The sequence below is a fragment of the Equus caballus genome, chromosome 16, assembly GCF_041296265.1.
Source record: "Equus caballus isolate H_3958 breed thoroughbred chromosome 16, TB-T2T, whole genome shotgun sequence".
Lineage (NCBI taxonomy): Eukaryota > Metazoa > Chordata > Mammalia > Perissodactyla > Equidae > Equus > Equus caballus.
This window is the reverse complement of record NC_091699.1, coordinates 82,001,370-82,020,154: the sequence shown is the minus strand read 5'-3', so window position 1 is coordinate 82,020,154 and position 18,785 is coordinate 82,001,370. Positions and strand designations below refer to the sequence as shown.

Sequence of the window (18,785 nt, the reverse complement as noted above, 5' to 3'; positions counted from 1 at the left end):
GTGCCTAAGATTATAGAAGGGCCACCAGATTAAGTCCTCCGAATTTGAATGCCAAGAAGTAAATATTTAATTATGGATTCTTGTGCTACAAATCCATGGCACAGACATTTAAAAAAATGGATAATAATGAACCTACTGAAGATGTGGTTGAAGAATAATGGTGCTTCCAATTCCTCCAGAATGTGAGGGATTCTAAGTCCTGCCATGGGAGAGGGGCAGTGAGTGGGCTGTGAGAAGCTATGTCCGATATGCTCACTGGATCCCCGATGCCCAGAGCCTCTCAGACACCGACCCAGAGCTGGAGCTGCGGCCACTCTCCAAAGGCTCCACGTCCGGTGTGAAAGGACCAGTCGGAGGGAAGGAAACAGTTGCACAAATTGAGGACTAAGGCTTTTCCTTTCTTCTCTGAATGGTGATCCTAAAATTATACCACTTCCCAGAAGATGGACCCTGCAGAACTGAACTGATGACCTACTTTTCGATTTTATCAAGCAGCAGATACATCAATTAATGTTGCTATGCTCCAGGGTTTGGTAGTAAGGCTGAAATTAGATTTATAGATTACCTGCCTCCATGCCGTGCAAGGAGTCAGAAACGCTTCATTTCCCCTCTCCTTCTGGCACCGCTGGCTCTGGCCGCTCTTTTCTCGCTGTCCTTTCTCCTGTTTTCCTGGGCCCCTCTCTCGCCTCTAGCTTTTCTATCACTGCCCAGGTCCCATCATCATGAAAAATACTGGTGTCCAACATGCCCCCTTGTCCTGGGTCCTGAATGCAAATAGCCCTGTGCAGAGCAACAGTGTGGGGCTTGACTTTCCATAGGCCCCTGAGAATGAATCCCCGCTCCTCTGCATGCTCCAGGAAGAGAGTCTGATCATATTGTGACTCCTCTGTGAAGTACAGACAGGTGACTTGTAGAAAATAAATGACTCCTGAGAGGGACCGGAGGCTGGTTCCAGAAAATACTTTTTCTTCTAACATTGTCTCCTACTTACTTTTATTTGGCTGTCTGCATGAGATCTATGAGCACGAATGAAAGCCCCCAGGAAAGCATGGTCCATACTCTGCTCTGACACGAGAGGTCTGGCAACAAGGACAGGAGACCATGTACACTCAGGATGACTACATCTCTCCTGCCACTCCTGGACGCTTTTGCCCCAGAAATGGTTATTCATGTCTTTCATTCAACTAGCATTTGCCAGGTGCTCACTGTGCTAGGTACTGGGGTTTCAAAATATAAGGCGTAACCCATAGGCTCCAGGAGGCTGTACCAGGCAAAGCACAGGGCCCCACAGTCTACATCAGTGGTACCCCCACCCCATCAAAATCAAGCACTGCTGCCTAATGACTCAGATGAGGGAAAAAGCGTGTGCTCGCCCTACAAAGGTAGCTTCAAATGTGCAAATGCAGCTTCTAGACACGTCCCCCAGCTACCCTTCCTCACTGCAGCCCCTAAGCTCTGCCTCTGAGCCTTGGAGCCACCATGCAGCTGCCGACAGATTACCAAATAGGCCAGCTTCCTGTGGCCTTTGAACACACTGTTCCATTGTTCTAGCAGCCTGCCTGCCCGCTCCCCCACCTGCCTTGCAAATTCCTCATTCTCCACTAAGAGATAAATTCTCTCTCCTCTGAGAGAGGAAGATTTCAGTTCTCCTTTATGTGACACCTCTATAGTCCACGCTTGGAAACAAAAAGCATAATCTAGGCAGATGATGGCTGCAAGCTTTGAATGCTAAGGTCCTCGGGGGCAGGGACCTCTGCGGCAGGTTGCATTCTCTAAGATGGACATAAGAGGATCTCCCACCCCTTATGTGTAAGAAGACATCGGGTTGCTGTCCCCCAGCAAACAGTGGGGACTCTTTCCTCCCTTGGTTCTGGGTGGGCCTGTCACTATGGTTGAAGGATGTTGTGTGGCTTTTCAGGCTAGGTTATAAAACTGATACAGCTTCTGACTTTTCTTCTTAGGGTGCTTGTTCTTGGGGCAGCTTTCTGTGAGGAAGCCCCATCAGGCCACATGGAGAGATGCCAGCTGACACTCAGCATCAATCATAAGACAAATGAGTAAACAAGCCTTTGGATGATTCCAGGCCTCAGCCTTTGAGCTGCCCCAGCTGATAACACGTGGAACAGAGATGTCCCCACTGAGCCCTGCCCAAATTGCAGGTTCACGAGCAAGACAAACCGTTGTTGTGCTAAGCCACTAAAGTCTTGAGGTGATTTGTTACACAGCATTAGAGCAATCTCGCTTTCATCTCTATAAGCCCAGTACCCAGCACAGGGCGTGCCCAGAGCAGTCACTCCGTGAATGTTTTAATGACTGACTACACACATGGTCCTTTGATCTGCAGCTACAGCTACCGTTTGGCAGCTTTGGTGATGTGCGTAGCCTGCTGCTTGGTATTGCCCTGAAGTCCTTGCTCTGAGGGCCCTGCCCCACTCTTTGATGCTGCCCCCTGAACCCTCTGCTCTCAGGCTCCCCAGCAGCCCCCAGCTGTGCCTTTGGTCCCATGCAGGCTTTGCACCCTGGCCTGTGCTCCGTCAGCTCCCACTCCCCAGACGTCAGCATCATGGCCATGCTCACTCACTCCTTTTCTGGGCATAGAAATGAAAGTGGTTCCACTATGGCTCCATTGGACATGTTCTGACAATGCTCTTTTACAGATCTCCCAGCCATAGGCCTTGAGGTACCCCCATCTCTGCTGCAGGTTGGTTGGGAGTCACAATTCTTCATCAACCCCAGAAAAGACTTGTGGACGCTTGTGACACAGTCTTCTCCTTTCCTGCCCACAAGTGCCTCCTCAGAGGGCACGTGGCCCAGATAACAAAAAAGGACAACCTGTTTTATCTGTGAGCTGCAATGAAGAGAGCTGGCTGGGAGGGCGGCTGTGCCGGGGAAAAGGCAGAGATGGCCACTGGAGTGTGCGCGATCTCAGTGATTCATGCAGATACCGATGGTCATTCTTTGCCCTCCCCTATCATTCTTGTTCATCCAACAAGTATTGATCAAGGCTCCACTCCATGCCATCCTCCTACTGAGTGTTCCTCAAGCTTTGCTTTATCCTTTCCTTTTAGCAAGAAATCTCTTAACCTTGCTAACATCTCCAGTCCCCACTCACATTTCACTGGGCCATTCCTGAATGGCCAGTTAGCCTCACATAGACACTTCTCCCCAGACATTGTTCCCCAGCGTCCACCAGGGCTCACACCATCCATGCCCCTGAGCTGCTCTTACCCTGAGGAAAGAATCCAGAGCGCCATTCTCCATGAATTCTGTGATGATCATGACCGGTCGACTCTTGGTGACCACGCCCTCCAGGCGAATGATGTTGGGATGGTCGAACTGGCCCATGATGCTCGCCTCACTCAGAAAGTCCCGACGCTGCTTCTCTGAGTACCCGGCCTTCAGCGTCTTGATGGCCACATAGATTTCCCTCTTGCCTGGAAGTTTCAGACGCCCCTTGTACACCTCTCCAAACTCTCCTGCAACAAGAATGCAATTATTACCCTCTTCCTTCTCAGTCTGTGGTGCCATAAGGGGAGGCAGCTGATCAAGAACAATGGTGCTCAATGTAGAATTGTGATTAAAGTGGCAGAAATGGAAACAGTGTTGTCTCATTGTAACTATGATGTCTCAGCTCTAATCAGTTCACGGCAAACACAGAAGGAATACTAAAATATGTTCCTTACCTCAGTTCTTAGAAAGAGCTCGAGCGACTAAAGTGGAATTTCACAATATATATGAGTTTGTTTTTCCCCAAGTTTGGTTTTTCATTTGTGTCCCAGCTGAATAATTGAAATGAAATGGTCAGTTTCACTTTGGCAGAATCATAATTTGTTTTTAGCAGAGCCTGGCGCAAGAATGTCCAGGGGCTAGGGGACATGTTCAGGTACTTGAGTCCTCTGAATGAGATGTATAGCGTTTATGTTCCTACATTGCCCTGAAAGCGTTTGTGTCTATTGGGTCCCCCAGAAAGCAGACACTGAGAAGTTAGACAGGGAAGTTAGCAGATGCTGTGCAGGATAAAAGCGGGAGGAAGCAGGACTGGCCAGGGTCCCACATTACGATGCAGACCTGCCATTATGAAAAGAAAGGAGGAAACGGGAACAGGCAATGAGAGGCCCACATTGCAAAGCAGACCTGGCTGATGTAGACCTGACAGTCTCATCAACTCAACAGAGAGCTCTAGAGTAAAGAGTGTTCATTCCAGAAAGGCCCAGGCCCTAGCATCCCGCATGCTCAGTCACTGGCTGGGGCTGCCAGGAAGAGCTGGGGCTCTGCGGGAAAGCTGAGGCAGATTCCGAAGGCGCCGCAGCTGGAGGGTGGCAGCTACCTGCACTCTTGGCAGCTGAACAGCGAGCGGTTTTTCTAAGCAAACATGAGCTGTGGGCACACCTCCAAGGGTGCCATAGCATTTAAACATTTCTGCAGTAAACTCACCAGGAGTAAAAACAATTCTGGCAACACTATTTCATAGCTGCTTAAAAAACACTGTTGAATCCTGTTAAATGTGCTTTCAAGTTATTTTATGATTTAACTTGGTTTTGTAACTTCCAATTCTTTCATGTGAAACAGTTTAGCATCTCCTTGTAAGTGCATCACCGAAATGGGTGACAAAGGCTCAGGCCTTCAGGAGAAACATGGCTTTCTGCTGGGAAAACTTTCTTTTTCACTTTCAGCTTCTGGAAGAAAATGATGGAGCAAACTGAGCAATCAGATAAATTACTGGCCATATTAAAAAAGCAGGTTAACATCTCCTCTGTGATTTGGTTGGGAGCCCCTTGTGTTTTCTGCTGCAAAAAAGGTTGGGAGGAAGCTACATGAAAGGCCTTTTCATGCAAAACTGCTCCAGAGTCAACAGAACTTGTCAGAATCTAGGGCTGGAGCGGAGGTTGGCTCAAGCACCACTGGGAAGATTTCAACACGGACCTTACAATGCTGACATATATCATGTGTAACATTGGCTCTGACATTGAATCACATGCTGCTTTGGTGAACCCCTCGAGGTCACACTGAGTCTCATGCACGTTTGTAGCTTGTGCACCCCACTGCGATGACTGGTACCTCGTGGGCAGGCCCGTAAAAGTTGGAGAAGCATATTTCTTATTATCTGTTTGACTCTCACTTTGCCCACTCTTAGGTTATATATTGCTGGAGACTCTCTCTCTGCTCTATCCAAAAGATTTAGAAGTAGAAGTATTTAAATTTGTATAAATCTCTGTTTAATGCAGCATCTTCTTCTACAGCCAAACACTGTATGACCATAACCAGGGAACGGCTGGAAACAGCTCAGCCATCCTGCAGAATGCCACAAGCTGTTGAGGACTAACAAGTGAGTGATGCGGACTGATTTCAAAAGATGTCCGCTTATTGTCAAATGAAGAAGACAAGAAAAGCAAGTTACAGAATGTGATATGTAGCACGTGTCCATGTGGGGGGGGGGTGTGTGTGCAAAAGAAAAAGATGGAAAAATCCATATCAGATTTATTTTTAACTTCAAATTATTTTAAAAAATGGTTATACTAGAAGGGTGGGAGTAGGAGGGGGAAGGACAGGATAGTAAACTAAGTTACTTTCACATTGTTTGAATTGTTACAACAAGCATTACTTTTGTAGTTCAAATGAGTAAGATTTAAAGAAAAGTAGTGAACAATAGGGTTCTGCCATACATGTGTGTATATGTATATGTATGTATGTGTATAAATATATGCGTGTAAATATACACTTGTGTATGTCTATATCCATGAAGACATGCGTGTATGTGTATATCTGTACACATATGGAATCTATCCCTCTGACACTTTGACCTAGTAAGTATTCAATAACCAGGAGCTCAGTGAATACAAATTGCATATTTGATAAGTATACTAATTGGAGAATATTGGTTAGTACTCCTTCTTTGTTGACACGATAATGAGTTCTGTTTCTCTTAGCGAAGATTCAGTTGAGAACTGAGGGGAAAGGTATGCTAATATTTCTTCTTGGAGGAGATAGGACACCAATATTTACTGAGCACCCGCTGCGTGCCAGGCACAGTGCTGGGACCCTTGCATGTCTTAGCTCACTAATCCTCACAGCACCTTCATGAGCTTCATGACCTTCATGGGTATTATTATGCTCATTTTACTAATAAGGAAACTGAGGCATGAAGAAAACATGCCCACACCCCACAGCTGTGAGACAGGGCCAGGGTTGTGGTCCACGCCCATCCCTTTTCCTGCCACACCACCTCTCCATAGGTGTGCGCAGTTTGCAGTGTCACAGGGATCACAGCTGTATGGATAGGAAGTCACAATCCAGGCACCACCGTGCCCCAACTGTGCAGGTCCCAGCAGTTCATATGCAGTTACCGTCACAGCAACTCAGCAGCCAGCGAACAGCAAATGCAGTGAGACTGTCTCAGAGACAGATGTTATATTCATCGAAAGTTCCTGCCTGGGAGTGAGGTGGGATGAGAATATTTGTGAATCAGAATACTCATCAGTTTCTACACATCAGTGTGTGGAGTTTGGAAAGTGCTCCAGGTGAATCTGACGTCCCCCACAACACACACATAAACACCCCAGTGGAGGGCTTCTTGTCTACACCAGTGGTTCCCAAAGCTGGTTGCCCACTCAGTCAGCTGAGGAGCTTTACAAAGTACACAGGCCTGGGTCCCACCTTCAGCAATTCTGATTCGTGGGTCTGGGTGCAGCCTGGGCACGGACACATTTGAAAGCTGCCTGCAGGATCAGCTACATGATTTGCAGGGTCTAGTGCAAAACGAAAACTCAGGACTCCTTGTTCAAAGATTAAGAATTTCAAGACTGTGACAGTAGAATTTAAACTAAGTGTGGGCCCTTCTGAGCATGGGGCCCCGTCCCACGGTACTGGTCACAGGCCCGTGAAGCTAGGCCCGGCCGCCTAGGTGGTTCAATGTGCAGGCAAGACTGAGAACCACGGGTCTAAACTACCCAAGCGTATTTCAAATGGATTAGGGAGCTGCCAATGGCCTTGGAGTCCCCGGAATTTATCCCCACCCCTTCAAATTCTTTTGAAAGCAGTGCATATGGCTGCCTGTCCCCGCACAGGGCCTGACGCCGTGATGGCTTTATAGACGTGAGCAAAGAGGAAGAAGAGAAGAAGGAAGGAAGGAACAAACAAACGAAGGTGTGGCTTTGAAAAGTTCTAGCTATACAGGATGGTGTGGATCACATTACCTTCCTAACTGACAGACGTCATCTCATTGTTTAATCTTTGTGCCGATTGGTCTTCAAGTGCAATGCTTCTAATGCTTTAGTTTTAAATTACATCCTCTGCAGGGTCTCATTGTATCGTTTTTAAAAATTGTAAAATAAAAAGCATGCTCTCCTGAGAGGATTTTTAGGGCAGTGAAACTACTCTGTATGAAACTGTAATGATGGGTACACATCATTATACGTTTGTTCAAACCCACAGACTGTTCCACACCAAGAGGGAACCCTAATGTACACTGTGCACTTTGGGTGATAATGATGTGTCAGTGTAGGCCCATCGGCTGTAACAAATGTACGACTGCATGTGTGGAGCAGAGGGTACGTGGAAAATCTCTGTACCTTCTGCTCACCATTCCTGTGAACTAAAATTGCTCTAAAAAAATAAAGTCAAAAAAAAGGGCTCTCCTTAGGTTGGGAGAGATGTCTTTGTAATGGGTCACTATGGTGGTAACGGTGTTACTGCTCTCAGAAATTTACTCCACGATCACTGGAAAGCAGCGGCTTAAAGAAGGGTGATTCTGTAAAAATCGCCCTTTCCTGTCTGGCAAAGAAATGACTTCATATTCTCCAAGCCCAGAGGTTTTCAAAGCCCAACTGCAGAGGAAGTCACTCAATCCACAGTCCTCTCTCAGAGGCTGTGGTCCACCCTGTAGTTAGTGGCCCTGGTGCAGTGGGGAGAAACTCTGGTGGGAGCAAAAGAAGCAGCTCACGTCTGCACCAGCCCCACCACACGCTCAGGGCGAGGCACTCCTCCAGCCTCAGCGTTCCCAGCTCTACACAATCAAAAGAAATGATTGACGGAGGGCCTTCCTAACAAGGTGTGGTGTGTATGTGAAAGTGCTTTGTAAACTACAAAGATGTGGGTGGTGGTTTAAAGAAGACAAGCCACGGAGAGGGGCCTGGTTGGGAGGACAGGGATGGGCACTGGAAGAGAAAATGGGGGAAGGAGGTTTCTGCAGCCCAGTGGGACCTGAAGGAGGTTGATCCAGCCACAGCAGGATGTCAGCCAGGGGTAGTGGGGGAGTCATGCTGCCGTATCTGCACATGGTGGGTTGTCCCCAGGTGAGCCCAGGGTGCTGAAGTCTGGGGGCTCTGGCCCTCTAGCGCCTCCACAGCCTCAGAGGGAGTGGGAGTCAATGGGCTGTTATTACCAATATGTAGAAAACCAAGGCCTCGTGTCGCTTACGATCTAAGAACTGCTGTCACCTGTGATCTTTAACTTCAGGCTCATACACTATTCTCAAGAAACTATTTTTGCTTTTTTGACATCTTTTCTGTAATTAGAGCCAGAACTTGATGCCTGTGGTGCTTTGATTTGCTGTGATCTAAACACTAAAGAGCTTCCTTTTATATGAGCTCCAAATCATGCCCATATGTTTTCCATTTTTTTAAATAAAAATTCATAGTACCTAAAAAATAGCTTCAACACATGCAGCATTAACATTATTTTTAAAATAGATGCTTACAAGAAACCATTGGGTAGTGGCTGCGGTTGATTCTTTCTATGAAGATCCCGTACTGACTGTGACTGCAGTCAGCCTAATTTTGGTCTGGCTGGACTTTGATTGGCAGCACTTTTGCAGCTGACCTTGGAGCCTCTCCTACGGCAAAACCTCCCCTTGGCTAGGACCCAGCTCCAGCTTTAGGGAAGTTTGGTGGCCATTGGCTCTCAGTGGTGGTTCTCAAAGTGTGATGTCTGCTCAACAGCATCAGCATCACCCCAGAACTTGTTTGAAATGCAGGTTCTTGAGGCCCGCCTGGACCTATCAGAAGCTCAGGAGCCTCGGTTTTAACACACCTCCAGGTGATTCGGGTGTCTGGCTGGAGTTTGAGAACCAAGGCCCTCAAGGCTGTCAGCTGAGGGTCATTTAGCCAGTTCCTGTGACTGTCCTCCCAGACAGCTGCTGAAATTATTCTGTACAAGTTTCAGCTCCTTGCCAGATCCTCTCTTCTACCTTCCTTGACAAAACGAGGAAGAGAGAAAAATGGTTCAGCAGCATTAAATGCCTCAACTGTGATATATAAAATCAGAAGGAAAGAATTTTCAATTTTTGAAAATGAAACATCCAACCTGCCAGCAGGTATTTCAAGCTGTAGCTGTTGGCTATGTGCAGAGCAGATCTACACACAATTACACTCTTTTTTTTTTTTTAGCAGCATTTTGAAGTCACAAACTGCCTTAGGGGAAAAAAAAAGGAAAGCAGAGCTTCCAGTTACTAATTCAAGCTTCCACCAGAAAAGAAACTTTTAAAAAATAAATTTAACTAGATTTTAAAGTACGGTTTCCAGTAAGTTTTATCACACTCGCCTGTGTAACATAAGTAGGTTACGGCTAAACCAGGGATAGTGAAACTGTGGCAGGTGTGTCACTATCTCCTGACCCTGCACCCAGGACAGACATTACTAATTGATCACAACCCTATTCCTCCTTCTCAGCAGAGTTCCCCAGGTACCCATTACCAGGCTCCTGGAGTTGGCAAACGAGATGGAACCTGCTTAACAGACATGGTGTCCACAACACTTAATACCTAGATGGTGAGAGTAAACTGGTTTTCTCTTTCTTTGTAGCTGTTTGTGGTCCTTAGACAACTCCACACCTATATATCCCTTATTATTTTCATAATGTAAGTAAGCACATATAATTAAAAATGCTAAATAGCTTGGTCCTCGTCCTTGTCATTCTTAAGGCAGATAACTGATCATACTAGAAGAAGAGGACCAGAGGATGGGACCAGTGTATTCTAGGAAGAACATGCCCTCCCCAGGGAACGCAAAACGTCCTTGCAGCACCCCCAGATGGGGCAACCTGAATTCTAGGGCAGTGTTATCATTTCCAGCAAGGAGGCCTGGGCATCCCAAACTGCTAGATAGAGTTTACCATCAGAAGCAATGTCCCTGTATATTGGCTGCTCTTTTCCTGAACAGGAAGCAAAGTGGCAGGTGGTGTGGGGGTGACATTCACCAGACCCAGATCAGCCATGTCTGGGTTTCAATTCTTGCTCTACCATTAACTCAACTGACAGTACAACCTTTGGCAAGCTCTCCTCTGAAAGCTGATTTCCTCACCAGTTTAAATACACACACACACACACACACTCGAACGCACACAAACTCTAACTCACAGGCCTCTTATGAGGGTTAAATGAGACAACGCTGGTAAAGTATGTACACGGTGAGTGTTCAGTGCATGCCAACTATTTTAATTATAATAACTAAAGACATCTATTTAATTTCCTGATCTAGGAACCCCAGTCATCTGCTGTGATTGCTACCCGGTCTGAGGCTACCCTCATGCTGCCCACTTCCACTCCAAATGAGCCCAGGAGAATCAGGTTGGCAGGTGGCCTTTCTACCAAATTATCTCCAAGAAACTCATCCTCTTCTTCAAAGAGAGAAATGCTGGCCCCCTTCCCGTCCGTGCTCATCACACAGCTCCTCAGCCAGCCCTCTCACTGTAAGCCACCTTATCCCTCACAATTAGCCATCCGCGGAAATGCGGAATCGGCAGACGATGGAGTCAGAGGAGGATGTACTTATAAACAAAATACAATTGGCGTGTCTTCCCCTAGATGACACCTGCTGGTGACACCTCTACCTACATTTTCATGCACTTGACAGTCATGCTCAGGGCTGCTGCATGCAATTACATAGGTTACACACTGCACAACCCAGGAGTGCCGTTCATATTCTAAGGCCTGATCATACATGGCAGCCCTGGTTCCTGCTCTGGGTGAGTCTACTGATCACACTGATCAGAATTAGTCAATGCCTTGGACTTGATCTGCGAGATGACTCCTATTAGTCAGACTCACGGTTACAAAGAGCTGATATTCTCCAAAGACGCCAGATGGCTGGTTGCCGTCTCGAAAGAGATTTCAGTTATTCCCATCATCCACAGGGAGAAGAGGGAGGGTCAGCCTTCCTGCCTTCCCCTGGGCCACTTTCAGATCACTGAACTCATGGTCTTACTCCACCTCTCTAGTCTCTCTCCATCCTCCCAAACTCTACCCAGTTCTCCGAATTTTTATCCCTGTTATGTTTTTACCCCAAGCCTCTACTTTCATTCAACCTTATGCAAAAAACACTTAATTGAGCACCTGAGTGCCACACACCAGGCTAGGCACGGGACTAACAAAAACACTTAGTTTCCCTCGCTCCCATGGAACTTTGAGCCTGATGATGAAAGGCGCTAAAAAAATAATTACGTAATGATTAATGAGTTCATTATAACTCAGTCTTCTTGGATGGTATCACACCCGGCTCACAGTTATTATTTTTTCTTCCTTTGTTCAACATCCTCAACAACTTTAGAAGAAATGTTGGCAGTTGATACAATTCTTCAACCTTACAGTTTCTAGATTTTACTCTCCTGGCCTTCACTCACATGCATAACCTCCACTGCCCACACCCTGGGGGCCAGGCAGCCTTCTTCTCCCTTCATGGTTTTAACCTGATGCCCCTCTTTTCTGCCCACAGCCTCCGTGCCATGTCTCCCCATCAACTCCGGGCACCAAGCCCCCAAGTCGCTCCAGTCACCATATTTGTATACATTCTGGTTTAGATCAGTTTAGTTACTTCAGTGCAGCCTTCCTTACCACCCATGATCCCAGCATCAGCCATCTCAAACCTTCTCCACGTTTCCAGGCAAAGCCCCATAACTGGTCTCCATGCCTCTGAGGTCTTACCCATCCTTTTCCATCACCCCCTTCCAGTCCAATCAAAACACACCGTTTATCAGATTCGTCTCCCCAGAACCTCATTCCTAGCACCCCCCTGCTTAGAAACCAACAGGAGCTCACCATTTCTGTGGGGATAAATCCGCACCACAGCCTCTGGGTCTCTAGGCCTCAGAATGATTCTTTAGACTTAATGCTCGATACCCTCAGGAAACTCCTCCCCAGCAGCCTCTCTCTTCCTTGTTCTCAGGATATACCGCACAGTGTCAACACATCCAATGCCTGCGTATCCTCAGGGTCCCCCCAGGTCCCTCTTCTCTGGGTTCTCCCTGCCATCAGTCCTCTCGTCTATCTCCGGGCCTATGTGTTCCTCGGGCTCCTGTCTTAGCTCTAAATCACCTATCCACTCTCACAGAGTGGCATTGTGTCTGTGTTACACAATAACCCCTGCAGGGCAGGGATTGTTAGGCATTAAGTGCATTTTCCAGCATCTACCCCAGTAACAGGCACAAATTCAATGTTTAATTAATGAGGCTCTTCTTGAAGCCTCAACTTAATCCCTCCTGCAACAAACATAGCCCTGTCCTCTGGCTCCAGACCCAGAAGGCACAGGTTCCACTGCCTATTCCTCTGCCACCTCTATGAAATAACCGTGCACCTTCTGGAAGCCTGGGGTGTGCTGGTAAGTGTTCAACTACCAGCTCTCCAGAAAAGAAAGAAACAAATATCTGTTATTTGTAACATTAGTCGGTTCCCATGGTGTAAATCCTCCTCCCATGGTTGACGTCAAGCTATCAACATGACGTCACTGAACATGGGGCTGGAAAGAGATGCACACAATTGGCTCTTGCGAGCTAGTGCCAGCTGGCTCCAGCACACCACTGCTGGAAGGTTATATTAATTTTCCTCCTCAAATCATCTAGTTTTCCTCTACTGTCTCATTCTCTAATGAGTTTGCCCAAAATATACTTTTTCTACTAGTTTTCATCCTTGAAAGCTCAGGCCACAGGTTATCTCCTTTGTCAAGAGAACAAGGAGCTGGACACTGCTCTGTGTTGGCCCACGGTGTTGTGGATGATATAAGATCATGAACAGTTACTGGCCCGTTTCCCACTAAGACTGTCAGACCTGTGAGGGGGAGAGCTGTTTGTTCCTCTCTGGAACTCCACATCCGGCAGTCAAGAAGTACCCAATAAGAGCTTGTTGAGGGAAGGAAGGAAGGAAAACACAAATGAAGGAGGGATAAATGACTTTTGATTCTTCTTTTCATGTTTTATTACCATTTTTCAACCCAACTTTTGCCCCCTGCTCCAAATCTGCCAGGTGGCTAAGAGAAATACTGAACTACACTATATAAATCTTACCTTAGAAAATTCCCTTTTTTTTTTTTTTCTTAAACTCGACCTTCACATCTGCTCTTTTAGCACAAAATGAAATCAGTCTCAGTGAGGGAGAAGCAAGAGTGGTGACAGAGGAGAAAAAGAACTGGAGAATGGAGAGAGATTGATTCCAGCCCAGAGTGTCTCCTGTTAAAATTGCATCAAGTTACACTTAGTGAATCCGCATCCACAGGGATTAGCTCTGGGATTTCTGAATCGCGAAGAGATGGGTGTTTGGTAGAGGATGGTCAGCAGCAACTGGGCAGAGGTCTTTATCCCATGCTGCTGGGAGTCTTATAAACTGCTACATGTATCAATCTCTCCCAGTACCATGGGAGCCCGGAGAAGACTACGCCTTCTCTGAGCAGAATGCACAAACACGGCAGCATCAGCAAAGGCTACACAAAAATGAAGGTGAAGGATGGAGCAGGGCCATCAATTGTCCCTTTACAGGCATCCAGCAGTTGATGAGCTCACCCCAAATCATAACTCCCCAGCAGGGTCATAAAATGAGAAGGCTCTTTACTCCTCCCCTGACAAAGGCAGAACGGGGCTGCTGTGTGCTCTCTGGGATGAAATGCAGGTCAGAACACATTGCTCTAAGTACATGACGTAAATAACAACATTAAAATCACTAGTACCATTACCACATGACATAACAACAATTAATAATGTGGAGAAACAGGGTGCAGGACTGAAAGCCCACCTCCCCAACACCCTTTCAAGTTTGCTGGAGAAATCTGAGCCCCTAAGGGTAATCCAATTTATCTGGTACCCAGCCTTCCAAGGCATGATGCTTAAATATGTCAGCATCTAACGAGGAAGAGAAAATTATCTGCACAGAAGTAAAGTCGTGGTTCAGTAACATATCTAATGAAAGTCAATGGGAAATATGTATAGACTGATGTGGATCAGATTTTGGTCAGCCGGCTGGAACTCCTGAGGGGCTGGCGAGAGGAGAGTGCTGTGTCCTTACAGGGAGAGTCCCAGCACCCACCACAGAGATACCATGAGGTTAGAGCTCTTTAAGAGGGAAAACAGAGCATGAAAATGGTGGCCTAATGGATCAAGCTTTCAAATGTGACTTCCAATTTCACAAATGGCTTTTTGACCCCTCAGTGCATTAAGAAAGGCAGTGAATGGAAGGACAATGACTTCCCCCTAAAAATAATATATGAAGTGGCTGTCTGTAAGACTTTAACTAAACATATTTTATTGAGTTAAAACACTATTGGAAAAGGCAACTCCATGGCTCTCCAAATATTGATACAAATAAAGCACTTCTAGACACAGGAGCTAAAAAAGAAGACTACAGCATACAAATGAAGAGAGCTTGAACAATGGCTAATAAGAATTGAAGAGGAAGAAAGACAAAAAATTGTGTAGAAGAAAATAAAAGTAGAAAAGAGGACACAACAAATGCAGCTTTTAAGAAGATTCAAAGGAGGCAACAGAGGAGATAGTAAAGAGATTACTTACGAAGTATTGATATTTTGGGACATTTTACTCACATTAATAAGGCTGGGTCTATTGCCAAATTGCTTCAACTACCGATCCATTAAAGAAAGATGAAAATCCTAGATTAGTCTTTAGGTAGGATTTCCTGAGAGTATCTCAGACATTTAGTTCTCTGCTGGGCTGGGTTTCTATTCCAAAGCAGTAAGATGGGTGAGCGCACACAAGTTCCTTGGGAGTGAAATTTGTCTTGTATTACCACCCATATCATAGATCTTTTGTAGAAAATATGACTATGGGTGAGTTTTCTTCTGGAAACAGTGGTCCCTCTTCAATTCCTCATGTCTACGTCCAAATGCATGTATGTAGGAAAAGCAGAACTGAAAGTATGAGAAGAAATCTTGGCTCAAAGCCATGGAGATATCATTGTCAATGAGTGAGATACTAAGTCAGCTTCTAAAAATTTACATTTCTTTCAAAGTCTTCTCAATTGAGCATCCTACATCTATCTCCTTATCTGCATTTGGTGGTCCATTTCCAGAGCTATTTCTGAATCTTTTAAAACTACAGCTGACTTCTCTGCTTGGCCACCGTGATCAAAGTCCCCAAAAGATCCCTAGACACATATTGTAGATGGTTCAGACTCATCTGGGGAGAAGGATGGTAGAGAACACCTAGAGTGGTGGGAAGAAGATGTCTGGACACCAAGAGAACAGAAATGAGGGGAGGGGAGAGCCATACCTGCTCCGATGACCTCTTCGATTTTCACAAAAGATACATCAATCTCCTTGGCAAACTCCCGGACAGCTTCATTCGGGTCCTCATAAGTGAAGGGGTCAATGTAGATCTTCATCCCTGGGGAGCCTTATTGGAGGAGATAAGCAGGGTTAACATCCCAAAGAGGACACAATGGTCATTAAGCACTGGCCGCTGTTCCCAGCAGTAAGGGTATGGCTGGGAGGGCTGGGAGGGTCTCTCCTACACACCAGGCTGCCTCTCTTTTCCTTGCAGGGTCTCCCTAATTCTCTTCCCTCTGGGCCATGCTAGCCTAGTGCTCTGTCCTCTACTTCTCCTCCATATTTTCTTCTCTTTGAGCTCTTGATGAAATGTGGAGCAGATTACTTATAAGTGACAGATCGGGACCAGTTCCCACACCGGGCGCTCACAGAAGGCAAAGAAGCTGATTGATGCCAACCAAATGCATTAGCAGAAAAGTGGTGGTACAATGGTAGGGCAGATATCAATATTTATCAACTTGACAACATTCCTGAGTGGAGGCCACCGTTAAGGTTATAACTGACAGCTGTGTCCAGGGCTGGACGAGGGATGAGGATGGATTAAAACAAAACAGAAATTGCTATTAGCAAAACCTCAAGATGGAAGTGCCAAGACGGTATACCAGAAGAGAAACCGTGAAGAGAAAAGCTTAGAAAACACTGATAAAGAAAAGAGCAAAGTCTACATAGAAAAAAAATGTGGTGGGATGAAAGAAAAATGGTAATTGAACCCCCTTGCCTTCAGACACGCTCAAGTATGAAAAACGAACAAAATGGTGAGTGAAAAATACATACAGGAACATAGACTTTGTCACTGATGTTTACAGTGGCAAGATAAATAGGTGTGCATGGGGACAAAATAGAGAATTGTCACTGCAGAAAAAATACAATCGAAAAGTGGAGGAGGGGGGACAAGAAAGGAAATGGAATCCAAGAAACAAATGGATTTGTTTATAACGTAATTTTTCAACGTTTGATGTGTCATTAGGCAGCGTATAGACATCGTTTGCATGGTGGTGGTGTGGTGGCCGGGTGAGGTCTTCAAAAGCTAAACAACACAGGCTAGCATCATATCTTTGTGAAGAGAAGGAGTTTTCCCTGCCTGCTGCTGCCTGTTATGGAAGAGTCAGGTCAGCAGGGCAGTCAGGTTTAGGAAAGCATGGGTGCTGAGCGCCCAGGGGGCCCAAGGCTGAGGCTGGACCTCAGGTTCCTGAGCTCCACCTTCTCGGTGCTGGGTCGTCCCCCTCCACTGTGGCTTTTTCTCTGGTGACTCCCAGTCCTTCACACATGGTCTAGTTTTGACATTTTTCATCCAAAAATCTCTGGTGGCTCCACAGCTCTCCCAAATTAGTGTTGCCTTGGTCACCCATTCAGGCAAGGATTGGAGTGCCCGAGTACAATCCATCGGGAGAAGGAAGATACAGCAGAGAATTGAAGGGGGATATTTTCTTAAAGCCAAAGAAAGCCAGGTGCCCTGCCCAGAAGAACTGCTTTTTTCTGATAGATGAGTTATTCCCAGTCATTAATTGAAATCCCTCCTAGCACGCTAGACGGGCTGCTCTAGGATGGCCAATGCCCTCCTGGAATGCTCCTCGGAAACTTGAGGATGACAGCGTTGACTTTGGAATCTGCTGACTGAGACTTGGACAAAGCAAATAGAAATCTTCACCTTTCTAAAGAATGTTCTGATCCCTGGGGTATGGAGAGAGAGAGAGAGAGAGTAAGAGTGAGCGAGAGAGAGAGAGAGAGAGGGAGGGAGGGAGAAAGAGACAGAGAAAGTGGAGAGAGAGTTTCTACTTTAATAACAGTGGACAAAGGGGAAAATAGAGATGGGGGGGGGGGTCGTCTCTTCCTCATTTGGTATGGAGAACAAGCAAAGAGCAAGAACAGTTGAAACCAGACTGAAAGTGTGTAATGAAGCCAGATCAGCATCTCCAGGCAGTCTCACCTTGGCTTTTCCCAGCAGCAACCCTTGAGACAAGGTTTTGAAAGCAAGTAGCTGATCTGGGAGGTGATCCCAAGAAGTACCTGTAGGCGAGTGAGGAAGGAAGGCAGCCTATAAAACGTGTGCTCGCAAGCCCCTTACCACCGTGGGTAACTAAAGCAGGCTCGAGCTCCCCGTGGAAGCTCTAGGAGCTGGTGTAGGTAACCACCCTGGGCATCAGGGAGCAGTGGTGTTACCACATGTTCCCCATCAGTCATTGGGTGGGGGCTGTTTGGCCTGCTGCGCAGGTGGGCAGGAGGCTCCACAGCCAGAGGGAGCATTTAGGGGAAGAAACACAGATGCTGCAGGTAGAAGCTGGCCAGTGTGCACCGGAAGGGAGGGGGCAGGAGATGAGGTGACCACGGATCCACTCAAAATGCAAAAAAGACAGCAGGTCAGAGTCAACAACCTGCGACTTTTCCCAAATTCTGTGCTGAAATGAGAAGAGGTTGAGAGCCCAGATGCTGGGGCCCAGAGGTGAGGTCAGAATCCCAAAGCTTCTCCCTAACCCAGCATAATGCAGCAAGTCCACACACATCTCTCATACCAATTTTCTCCCCTGCCAGCGGAGAAGATAGCCCCTCCCTCCCAGGGTGGTTGTGATAGTAAATAACATATTGCCAGTGACATGCCTAGCACAGTGCCTGATGTGCAGAGACGTCTCACGACCTGATATACTCACGATTATCACCAGCGAACTGCTCTACGAGGTGTTCGGTGAGGTAGGAAGAGGACGCCACGTGCGGTGAGTAGTAGGGAGTGTAAGCCAGTTAGGGTTATATTAGTTACTTTAAAAATAACCACTTTGTTATTCTTAGATCAAAGGCTTTTAAACAATGTATGCTGAGCTGTCCCACAGGAACTCTTCCATGGAAACTAATTAAACAATCTAGAATGTGCCGTAATGAATGGTTTGCAAGTGAAGACATATATAAGGATGAATGAGAAAGGATTCCGAGATAATGAGCTTTACAGATATTGGCCCCAATCAGTTCAGGGAAGGAGCTATTCCCAGAAGAGAATGGCTCATCTCTTGATGGTGCCAGGATTCTTTTAGGTCGTAATGTGCAACTGAGTGCACCTAAATGGGAGAAAGTTCACACTTCAACGACAGGTGCAGTTTACTCACAAAGAGAGGTTTGCTACTTTGCTGGCTTGTAGAATTTAGAAGCGTGTGTGTATGAGTGTGTGAGTGTGCACGCGTGCAATGTCATGGCTCCTGTTCTGGGGCCAGGGGCTTTAGTTGTCACTGAGGCCTTTCACAAGAAGCCGGGGAGGCTATGTGG

At 46.5% G+C, this 18,785-nt stretch overlaps 1 protein-coding gene across 1 annotated transcript in view; it reads right to left on the bottom strand.

Annotated features, from left to right (window-relative positions):
• EPHB1 (EPH receptor B1) overlaps positions 1-18,785 on the bottom strand; it is a 417,903-nt gene that overhangs the window by 51,841 nt on the left and 347,277 nt on the right. The window contains exons 10-11 of the mRNA XM_001498502.7: positions 15,481-15,603; positions 3,229-3,476 (exon numbers count right to left, since the gene is read on the bottom strand). Of these exons, the coding sequence (XP_001498552.5) occupies positions 3,229-3,476; positions 15,481-15,603 (371 nt within the window). The remainder of the gene's footprint in view (positions 1-3,228; positions 3,477-15,480; positions 15,604-18,785) is intronic.